Here is a 12,363-nt window from a genome sequence, read left to right on the forward strand (position 1 = left end):
TTAAGACTCTGCTGCTAGCTGCATTAACCCTACTTTTCTATTACTATCTCTTGCTGTCTTCTACCCTAAAATACAAATAACACAATCCATTTACTGTAGTAAACGAAGATCAACATCACATGCTGTAATTCTTTGTAAAATAATGACACAACAGAAGGTTAACCACCAATGTTAAATCTAATGGTTGTGTTTAATGGTTGTTTATCTGCATTGTGTGTATTCACCTGCACAAACTGTCCAATGCAAGCTTAATGCCATTGCTCGGCCTATTATTTTAGTACTTTTAGCAAAAGACTTTTACTCTCCTATTGCAAAAACGATGTGGTCAGCACGCTTGCTGAACATTAATCTAATGAGTTTGCAAACATTTCAGTTTGAAAGCAGACTGTTTAACTTTCACCTTGAGATAAGAATACAGCGCATTTGCACTTAACTGTGCTGAGTATTTAAGCTTTTAGCTTTTGTCCTCGTACAAAGTGCGTGCAGAGAATGTTGTGAGTGGCATTCTTCCACTACCCATTCAGCCTTTGAAAGAAAGCCCATTGAGAGGACAGATCTAACTAGAAGCGGGACAGACCAGACACACACTATTGTTTTAGACCTGGATATGCAACCTGAGCTGTTTTAGCAGTCTATGAGTCTTTTATTGTTGATTTCACCTGAATGATCTATCAGTACATGAACTTCTTCTTGTGGTAGCATCTGTGACTGTCAGGGTCAACTGTCATTCAGGTTATTAAAAAACATTTAACTTTACCAATATTAAACAATGGATCTCTTCTGTTAAAGGACTTGTGACAGAGTCTTTTAATGCTAGGGTGTATTTACAAGACAAATTCCTGCTAATTAAGTAACTCACTAATCTGAACTTACTTATGACCAGACAAAAAACTGCCAAAGGTAGATATCATGATATAACTTAAGAGACTTCAGGAAACAGACAAAGAGTTGCACACTGTTCACTAAGATGTCAAAACATGAAACCTGACAGGTGTATGAAAGTTTCTTCTAATCAAAAACAAAGCACACTGCAAATGCCTACTTAAGCTGCTTAATCTATTGAGTAGAAATTGAATAAAAATAGAATAAAAATGTCTGTCATTTCATTTAATCAAATCACTGTATTAGTTAGCAATAATTAGGGAGGTCGAAGATGTTTAAAGGATGTGTATAAAAACACCCTGCCATTTTTTGTAGAACATCTAGTTTTTAGCAAAATATTTTAAAGATGCACACGTGATGTGTTTTCATCTATTTAGAGATCTATTAAAAATTGTGTTACTGCTGACAGTTACAAACTGTTTATAGAGAAGACTCTTTCCAAATTTCCTCAGAGAAGACCTCACCATAAGAAACATTACACAAGTTTTTCCTTAGGCTTTGGTGGAGTATAATGAATGTCAACGGCCAGTCTGTGCTCACTGGAACAGCAAGTTAGGGAATTTCGAATGTATCACCCTCTGCTGATGACATTAGAGCATACTTTACACTAGGAGGCCCCTGGTTTATTTCATCATTAACAGTGATTACCAGGATTTTGGGGTGAAATGTTCCATTAAATTTCTCATTTAGCTCATTTAGCTGTTTTTACAGAGAGAGAGAGAGAGAGAGAGAGAGAGAGAGAGAGAGAGAGAGAGAGAGAGAGAGAGAGAGAGAGACTAGAATTAGATCAAGTTATTTTGCAACTATTTGTTCACTTATTATTATTAGTAGTAGTAGTAGTAGTAGTAGTAGTAGTAGTAGCAGTAGTCTTTCAGGATCTTTTGAGGTACACTATTAATAGTTCAACATATAGTTAAGTAGTTCAGTTACCAGTTTTGGCAACATTGTGGACTCAGTAACAGCAATGGAATAAGCGAAAGAGAGCAAAAAGTTACGCAACTTGCTGAAGTAAACAAGTGACAGAATTTGCGCAACCCGTCTTTACACACACTGTGTGTGTGTGTGTGTGTGTGTGTGTGTGTGTGTGTGTTATAAATGGACCTATTTTTGTTATAAATGGACCTTTCTTTCTTTTCCACATTTTTGCACACGGAAAGAAATCAACACAAACATTTCTTTCTTTCTTTTCTTTCTCTCTGTCACTTTTTCTCTTTTCTTTCTCTCTGTCTTTTTTCTTTCTTTCTTTCTTTTTTCTCTCTGTCTCTTCTTTCTTTCTTTCTTTCTTTCTTTCTTTCTTTGTTTTCTTTCTCTCTTTCTCCTTTTTTCTCTGTCTCTTCTTTCTTTCTTTCTTTCTTTCTTTCTTTCTTTCTTTCAAAACAAAACGCCATTCATTTCCGGTTCACTCCAGCGCAATTCCGGTCAACTTCCGCTTTAATTTGTTGACAGTTTGCTTGCACGCGAAAAACACGAGTATGATGTTCACTATTCACACATTTCTCCATTCAATTTATACCATGCCATTAACCGACTTCCGAAGTTAATAACGATATACCCTCTTTGTTTCAATACAGGTAGTAGTTACCTAGCTAGCGTGCTAGCCGGCTGTTTAGCTACCTAGCTAGCTAGGCGTCGTGTCCCAAATTGCTCTGCGCTCCCTTATTTTAGTGCCCTAACTAGAGTGCGAAGTGTTTGCACGCGCGCGCGACGTAGCGCACTTCGTATATGATAGGGAGCGTATTTGGGATTCGGCCCCAGCTGATAGGAAAGCAGCTGTGTGTAGATTATGATTATGAGTTTGTTATGCTTTTACTGGTTTTGAATAACGTCTGCGCCATGGCAACGGAAGGGATTGTGATCCGGATAAAGACACCGGTCGGTGACATGGACTCATCAGTAGATTGTCCGTCACTTTTGAGCTTTAACGACTTACTGGTAAAGATGTCGCACTGCCATCTCATTAGCCGTCTGATTTCACTCCATCTGAAGTACAGAATTAAATAAATGTCCTAATTGTCGTGTCTTTGCAGATCGCAATTAGAGACGTGATGCCTGAAGCGACCATTACAGCGTTTGAATGTGAGCACTGCTTTTTATATCACTAATAAAACCCTACAATAATAGTAATAGACTTATAGACTCTTCAGTAATGTCAGCTGTGTTCCTACTGATAGATACAAACATATTGTGGTGTATAACAAGTCTCTTCATAGAGATGTTTAAAGTCTCTGGTACCATTTGGATGTGTTAACACTGGATAAGCAACATATAGTGTATACATTGTCACCTAGATAAGGATGAAGATGAGGAAGAGGTTCCCCTTTGTGTCTGGTTCCTCTCAAGGTTTCTTCCTTTTATCGCTCAAGGGAGTTTTTTTTCCTCCCCACAGTCACCCGAGACACCTCAGACTCGCTCGTTGGTGATAAATACAAACACATTTAAATATATCTAACATTAATCTTGAATTTTTGTATTATATTTTTATTTGTAATAACCTTTTTTTCTATGTTTATGTTCTGTAAAGCTGCAATGAGACAAGGTCCATCGTAAAAAGTGCTATAAAAATAAATTTAAATTGAATATAGTTAATACGCTAAATGTTCCACGCGTCCTACGTACATCTCATTTTAACACTTGTTATAAGCACTCTTTCTGGCGATATGAGAAAATCATATCATCGTATATGAGTCTCAAAGACATTTCCATGATACATGATATATGTTATATGGCTAAACATCTGCGGATGCCTGACCCTCGCAGCACCTGTGAACGCATCATTCCAGATTAGGTTCCCCTTTGGTGCTGTTATAAAAAAAATCTCCAGTTTCCTGGGAAAGCTTTTACTAGATTTTGGAGAAGGATTTTGGGGATTTGCCCATCCAAGAATACATAAGAGCGTTAGTAGGTCAGTGGGACACACTTGACGTTTCAGTTCCTCCAACACAAAGGTCTAAAACCATGGTCGGAAGGTCAGATCTTAAACCATGTCTTCATGGATCTGTCTTTATGCACGGGAGAGCTGTCATGCTTGAGCATGCTCAGGCCTCTAGAGTTACATTAACACATGCTGCACTTTTATTGGATTCACTTGTTTTTAAAGTCACCATTGGGCATTCCTGCTACTGGTTGCCATAGAAATAATGTTGATCAGTGGGTGGCACATCTAGCATTCCACTTGACAACAGATTAGGCTTCTTGCCATTAAATGAAACATTCTGGAAGGAGAGAATTTGTATATACAAACTTTTGGCCATATAATATGTATCACAATATATATAGACTTCACAAACTGCCAGCAAAACTGTAGTGTTGCATTTAGAAACTAGTTTTTACTAGTTATCTATGTAACGAGGAATTCATTTTTATTGTTTATATTTAAAAAGAATCCTATTTAACAAGATAAAGTTTCAACATCCAATTTGTACTACATGTATGTTTTAAACACTATATGAAATATTTAAAGATTATGATATCAGCACAATCACATAAATCGTATTATGACATCATTTATTATGATATTGATATTCTATAATGTTTTATTGCCCATCCATTCTCTGTTAATTATTACATGACTCCACCTTCCTGTATAAAACTAATCCAGCCTTAATATATGGCTATACTCTTTTTATATGCTTTCACATGAAGTGTATAGTCTGTCTGAACCGAACCATTTTTCCCCACAGTGTGGTTCATTAATGCAGGTAGAAACACAGATATCACACTCATGTGCAGACCAAAACAATCATCTACATGAAGTGGCCTTTGTCTGAAATCTAAGTGAATTGTGGCGATTATAGTGAGAGATTGATTTGACAGTGAATATAGAGTCAGTGAATCTCATATCCAGTTTATAATAAGTTAGATAGAAAATAAAGGACAACAATGCCATGTTGACATTTTAGAATTTGTGCCATACAAAGACATTTTAATACCTTAGAGCATTAAACATAATTCAAATTAAAGTTGATAACTGGGAAAGCAGCCATCTAACCATCTAACCAACCATCTATCTATCAGCATTTCATCAAAACCATGTGACAGCCATGGTTCAATTGTTCATTCTGGAGGTGCTGGAAACATGCTACTGTAACATGTTGCGCTCTCTTCTGCTTCAGATGAGGATGAAGTTGGTGACAGGATCACAGTTCGGAGTGATGAAGAACTAAAGGCTATGCTGTCCTATGTGAGTATCATTTCAGCTTTCTCTTATCAAAGTATTGTTTGGAAAATCTGCCGTGTGTTTTAAAATACTTTGCCAAATTGTCAGGGGGGCACGGTGGTGTAGTGGTTAGCACGTTCGCCTCACACCTCCAGGGTCGGGGTTCGTTTCCCGCCTCCACCTTGTGTGTGTGGAGTTTGCATGTTCTCCCCGTGCCTCGGGGGTTTCCTCCGGGTACTCCGGTTTCCTCCCCCGGCATGCATGGTAGGTTGATTGGCATCTCTGGAAAATTGTCTGTAGTGTGTGATTGCGTGAGTGAATGAGAGTGTGTGTGTGCCCTGCGATGGGTTGGCACTCCGTCCAGGGTGTATCCTGCCTTGATGCCCGATGACGCCTGAGATAGGCACAGGCTCCCTGTGACCCGAGGTAGTTCGGATAAGCGGTAGAAGATGAATGAATGAATGAATGCCAAATTGTCATGGGTAATAATTTATCATGTCAGGTTAACAATCAATGGCATTATCACGGTTTAGACGGTATGAATTAGACACTTCTAGTTCAAAAGGCAGTGATTTGGGTCACTTCCTACTGAAGAAATGGTGGGTGAAGTAAACACTATTATTTTTTTGTTAAGTTGAAAACAAATCAAAATGACCTAATGCTGTCTGGTCTGTTTTTAATTGCAAACGTTGACTGTATTAGACATACAATAATCGTTATAACCTAAACAGATTTTTTTTTTCTTTCACAAAAATTAGGTTATGTGCAAGGCTTTCATGGGGAAAAAGATTAAAAAATGTGTTTGAAAATATCTGTTCTTTTATATCAAAGTATTTATGTTCCCAAGGAATTATAATTACTGACCTCAGACTAGCGTATGAACCACTGCCTGTTTTCAATTGTACTATTTAGTCTTGGGAGTGTTTTTGTTTGAAAGGAAAAAGCTATTAAAATCTCTCATTGTACATCTATTCACCCTTGGGCAAAATCTTCTCATTACATGGCAGATTGGCAGGGATAACAAGTAGCTGTGTTTTCTTATCTCTTTATCTTCATCTTGCCCCTTTTTAGTTGTAACAATTGATGTTACCATGGCAACCTGTGACCCCTGGCAGGCGTGTGTGCCAGCATGGCATTAAGCATGCACGATGGAGCAAAGCGTCAAATTACATTTCTGTTTCTTTACTCAAGGCATGAAGTCAGAAATGAGCCCTGAGCCAGTCACTAACTAATAATGCTGCCTATTAATTGGAGAATTTTTTTTACTCATAGTGCTAACACTAGGACAGTAGGATGTTGCTGTGCTTAAATCTTAAAAACGATCTTTCGTGAGAGTGTGTTCTGCACTCGATGCTATTTGTTACTTATGGACTTATATCCTACTATGTGTATCCTGATACATGTTCAGTGTCTTTTAATGTAGGAAAGATCCAGTTAAAGCTGGCAACAAACTATTTAGAGCCGTTTTGGACATGATGAATTGTACAAGTAGGTTTGCTTTGCTTAAAGAGGGATGTTTGCCTTAATAAGTGTGGACCCATGACTCCAGGACGTGGACTGACAAACACGTGCCTCTTTCACTGGACCTGTTGGACAGAGGCTATGTCTCCTTCAATGGAACTAACAGTCATAGATCTCCATCACTAGGATTTAAAAAGGCATAAAGGCCACACCTCCATCACTGAGACTGACAGGCATAAAGGCCACACCTCCATCACTGAGACTGACAGGCATAAAGGCAACACCTCCATCACTGAGACTGACAGGCATAAAGGCCACACCTCCATCACTGAGACTGACAGGCATAAAGGCAACACCTCCATCACTGAGACTGACAAGCATAAAGGCAACACCTCCATCACTGAGACTGACAGGCATAAAGGCCACACCTCCATCACTGAGACTGACAGACATAAAGACCACACCTCCATCACTGAGTCTGACAGGCATAAAGGCCACACCTCCATCACTGAGTCTGACAGGCTTAAAGGCCACACCTCCATTACTGAGGCTGATAGGCATAAAGGCGACACCTCCATCACTGAGACTGACAGGCATAAAGGCCACACCTCCATCACTGAGACTGACAGGCATAAAGGCAACACCTCCATCACTGAGACTGACAGACATAAAGGCCACGCCTCCATCACTGAGACTGACAGGCATAAAGGCGACACCTCCATCACTGAGTCTGACAGGCTTAAAGGCCACGCCTCCATCACTGAGTCTGACAGGCTTAAAGGCCACACCTCCATTACTGAGGCTGATAGACATAAAGGCGACACCTCCATCACTGAGGCGGACAGGCATAAAGGCCACACCTCCAGATTGGCCATGGAGACATGGTGGTTAATGATGGAGATACAGAGATGCATTATGATTAATGGTACATATTGAATTTGTGGGAGTAATTCATTATTTATTAAGTTAAAAGACGCCTAAATTATGCAGGTGTTGGTGTTAGTTTTGATCGGAACCAACAGAATGTACTGGTCTCTGGTGTGTTGTAATATTTTGTCCTTTTGTCCTTGTTTAGTGTATTGTTCTCGTGTTTTCCCTCTGAGCCAATATTAAATGCATTCCTCAATACTTACTGTTCACATTCTGGATGTCAGGACTAATGACTTGTGAACGTTTCTCTCTGAAGTGCAGCAGAAACTAAATGAACTATCAACTTTTATTATATATTATTCAGTACTTAAAGATCCGCCTCATTAGAAGTATGCCCCCCTCTGCGCAGAGGAATTTTTCAAAATCCACTTTCAGCTGGTGTTGTCTTTTACCCCCTATCAGCTCACAGTCACTACGCTAGCTACAGGCTCAATCATTTCTGATTGTTCACAAAAGGTGGAATTTATCAACTGTATTTATTATTTTCCTTTAAACCAGTTGCTGATCTTCTTCATCAGACTGAGATGTTTTTTGGAACCTTAAAACACAAACAAAGCAGAGACTAGTCACTGTGAAGGCTTGTGGGTTTTTTCTTTTTATGGTTTGTGCACCTTTTGGGAGGAAACACAGCATTGAAGGAAGTTAAGTGTGTAAAGGGAATGTAAAACATACATCACAGTCAATATGCATGCAATATATAGAAGTTGAAGGTGCATGATCGTAGATTGAGCATGATTTTGTTCGTAGTCGTGCATGGTAGGTTGTCTTTTGCCTACGTGGCTGTTTGGTCTCCACTGAGACATATATGTATGAATTGCTTTGATGTCATTAATTCCAGATGAAGGGACATCTATTATGTTGAACCGGTAGGAGTTGAGAGACGGCTGCTTCGATGGCTACGTAGGCAAGAAATTCCTGTACATCTCTCCTGTCCTTGAAATGCTCTGGATTTTGGAAGACTGTGTTTATTGGGAGGTGAATCATCACTAGGATTTTAACCTGGATTACAATTGCGCAAAGATGATAAGAATAAAATGTTGGGAAAATATTTGTGAAACATATCTATTCATATGTGTATATAGTATATTTAGTACATTTAACTTAAAGCCCTCAGTGTCTACTATAACAAACACCATCACACACGCTTCTTTTCCACTAGTCTCAATTCACTAATTAAGGAACACTTTATTCTTGGTGTGTTAATGATGATGCGGCGCCAGCAGGAGAACGGTCCGGCCCGAGTGTCCCCTCGGGCACCGAGCATTCAGCCTCTGATCAACATGCCTTTAGTTATTGTCCAACAAAGGGGGATTTCTTTTAATACACTGCTACAGATTAGTTGGTAATTGTGCCCCTAATCAATAAAGAAGTGGAGCGGAAAATTAAAGGTGTAAGTGTCTGAACACACGTATTTTTTCGGAAGAGGCACGTTGCTGGAGGCGATGGCGAGAACGAGTGAGCGTTACAGAAAGAGAGAAGTGTAGAAGCAGTGAGAGAGGCAGTTGTGAGGTGACAGTGATAAATAGGGCATTTAATAGAACAGCTGCAGCAGCTCTGCTTCTACAGAGTGCCTTCATGTACACTTATGTATTTATCACACACACATAGGAGAAGGAACGAAATGCACGTCTGGCTCTGACTGCTTTGCATAAAGCATTGAGAGAAAAATGCATAAAAAGATTTGCTGTCCTGACCCCGTTCCATTTCTCACCATTATCGTTGTAGCCCGTTGTAGATGTAGCAAGGATTTATATTTGGCAGAATAAAAACGATAACTGTTTTAGTTACAAATAAGGATGTCAGGGACATGCTAGTATGGGAAACTAAGCAGCGACAGGGAGTGTTGGTGTAATGCAGGCAGGTTTAAAGGAAATACTGTTAAGACTAAGTTGTTTTCTCTATAACAGTTTCTCTCTCTTATACCACAGTAATTTGCCTTGTAGTTAACGACTAGTATTTTTAAAATATTTATAGCTGCTCTCAATTTTGTGGAACATCATTGAAACATTGATGTAGTTCCTGTTATGACAGTTTTAATCAGCAATAAACAGTCACTCTGTCACCAGCCTCTCTGTTTTCTGCTCTTTTTTACTGGAAGTAAATCCTTCAGATTTGCTCATTAATTAGAGATCACATTTGCCACAGTACAGTCTGAATAATCTAATCATCTTTTTTTGAACATTGAGCCTCATTCATCAATCTTTGTGTAAGTTTTTTTTTTAAAGTTTAAATAAGCCAAACCGAGCTAAATATTTAGAGTGGATTTACAAAAGTAAAAAAAACTACAAAAAAAAAAAAAAGATTTTTCTTTGAACCCCCACGTGTATGTTGATAAATGATCCGTAAATCATTGGACGTGTGCATGGCTGATTTGCGTGGGGTGACTCCTACAAAACTCAATAAAAAGCCTAGGTTCAAACAGAGGAAAGTGCGACGACCTCATGTCATGGAGAGATGAATTCACTCCTTGTCTTTTTTAAGATGACGTCCTTCCAGAGAAATATAATTGAGGTCGTTAGAAAATATTTTGTCACAAACACAGACTCAAAAGCAAAGGTGCAGGGGTGAGGGATAAAGCATGACCAAACTTTTTAAAATTTGACAGTATGCCTTGTCAAATGGAACTGACTTACTGGCCAGCGTTCATCCTCTGGAAAAAAAAAAGTCACCTGTTGCCTTATAAAAGCACAATATCAATTCTGCAATTTGCATCACTTTAGCTTATAGCTGCCATCTGCACAAAACAACACATTCTCTGTTTTTTTCTTTCATATAAATATTGGACAAAATAGCCTTATCTGTCTTTGTATTTGTGCTGACTTGCTGTCTCTATATGCATTTCTATGTATATACATCCATGTACTTACCGATCAGCCATAACATTAAAACCACTCAGAGGTAAAGCGAATAACATTGATTATTTCATTGCAGTGACACTTGTCAAGGGGTGGGATTTATTAGTCAGCAAGAAAGTGGTCAGTTAAAAGCAGGAAAAATGGGAAAGTTTAAATATAAGCAACTTTTGTTTTTGCCCAAATTGTGATTTGGCAAGATGTCTGATTCAGAGCATTTCCAATACAGCAGGTCTTGTGGGATGTTCCCATCATGCAGTGGTTAGTACCTACCAAAATTGGCAACCAGTAATCCAGGTGACACGGTCATGGGTGTCCAAGGCTTAGTGATGTGCATGGGAAACAAAGTCTAGTGCATCTAGTCTGATCCCACAGTTACTGAAACTGTTAATTCTGGTTGGAAAGGTGTAAGAACACACAGTGCATTGCAGCTTGTTTTGTATGACGGTGTGTAGCTTCAGATCAGTCAAAGTTCCCCCCGTTTATGACTGAAAACACCTCCAATGGGCAATTGAGCATTAGAACTGAACCATGGAGCAATGGAAGAAGGTGGCCTGGTTGGTTCGTTGGTTGGTGTGCAACATTTACTCAATTCTACAGAATTGTTTGTTTTAACTTAAACCACATCTCAGATAATTTACCTGTACCAAAATTGTTCTACCTCATAGTTGTCCTTGACCTATTTGGCGATTGTCAGTTGATGTCAGCTTCTTGTCAGCTATCAAACCAGTGCTGCAGTTCTATTCTTGCTCCCAAGACACCTGAAAATAGGTCATTAGATTCTGTAGAGTACTGACTACATGCGTGTAACACACTAAACTTGTTGTGGTCCTCTAGATCGCCTTTCATTTTCAACTGAAGTCCAAACAACTTAATTAAGTCTGCTTAAGACTGAGTGTCCATAAGGACTGAGCTGAGAAATTGCTCTAATGTCCCAGTTTTGTAAGAATCCATGTACCATTTAGACCTGTGTGGTAGAGGACAAATGTGTTCCTGTTTTATTTTAACATTAATTACAACACATATCACACCCTAGCTTCTTATTTATACGGTCATATTTGTGGAGTCCTCCTTTTTTTGGTCTTCCCACAAATGTTAGTCTTTGTGCCAGCGTAATCTTAGACTTGTTTGATTTTTATATAGTGTCAAGTTTCTGTTTTGATTTTAGAGCTCATGCACTCGTTCACACACAGTCATCCCACCCCCGGCCATGTCCATCTGGATTTGTGGTTGCAGGAGGTTGATTGTGTGTGATCGGGGCTTGTGTCTGGGTACAAAGGTCTTGTGCTCGACAGAGAGGCGGGGCAGCCCGTCTCAAAGCCAGATGGTTCCATTAACGTAAGCATCAATTGAAATGTCCTTTTGGCAGGAAGCAAGGCGTGTGTTTGTGGCAGGAAGCAGAATATATAGCTATACCTCATATATGATATGTAAGCAATGATTCTTTCTTTGCCCCTTAACAAGCACATTGGGACATACATTATTTTATTATATAAGTTTTAAACCATATTACTTTTAGTAGGTCCATTTTTTACAAAAGGAATATTTTAACATTTACAAAGGATGTTGTTTACTTTTGGGTTAGTTGGCCCTTTATATTTAAAGATTACAGTTATGAATATTTATTAAATTGGAAATCAATTCTATGTTTTATATAAAAAGACGAGTTGTTGACTTGAGTCCAAAATTCATGTCAGTATAATTGAGGTACATATTTATGGTCAGACCAAGGTAGAATGTTTCAGGCCATAATTTTTAAATGTATGTTTGAAGCAAAACAAAACAGCCTTTCTGTCCAAATGAATCTCGCACAAATCATGAAACAGGATATTGTCATCCTTATTCTATGGGCCTGCTTTTTTACATCTGGGAGTCAGGATAGAGGGAGTTATATAGAAGGACAGGATAGAAGGACAGCTCCAAATAATAAAATATAATAGGATTTGAAAAAATCTTCAATTTCCTCTGGGGTCAATAAAGTATCTATCTATCTATCTATCTATCTATCTATCTGTCTGTCTGTCTGTCTGTCTGTCTGTCTGTCTGTCTGTCTGTCTGTCTGGGTAACAAAAGCAGATCCTC

At 38.8% G+C, this 12,363-nt stretch overlaps 1 protein-coding gene across 1 annotated transcript in view; it reads left to right on the top strand.

Moving 5' to 3' along the window:
* The first annotated feature begins 2,321 nt into the window (after nt 1-2,321).
* map2k5 (mitogen-activated protein kinase kinase 5) overlaps nt 2,322-12,363 on the top strand; it is a 52,787-nt gene continuing 42,745 nt past the window's right edge. Inside the window, exons 1-3 of the mRNA XM_060859345.1 lie at nt 2,322-2,814; nt 2,910-2,958; nt 4,995-5,062. Of these exons, the coding sequence (XP_060715328.1) occupies nt 2,605-2,814; nt 2,910-2,958; nt 4,995-5,062 (327 nt within the window). The 5' untranslated portion in view covers nt 2,322-2,604. The remainder of the gene's footprint in view (nt 2,815-2,909; nt 2,959-4,994; nt 5,063-12,363) is intronic.

The sequence above is a fragment of the Tachysurus vachellii genome, chromosome 23 (genome assembly GCF_030014155.1).
Source record: "Tachysurus vachellii isolate PV-2020 chromosome 23, HZAU_Pvac_v1, whole genome shotgun sequence".
NCBI classification, from domain to species: domain Eukaryota; kingdom Metazoa; phylum Chordata; class Actinopteri; order Siluriformes; family Bagridae; genus Tachysurus; species Tachysurus vachellii.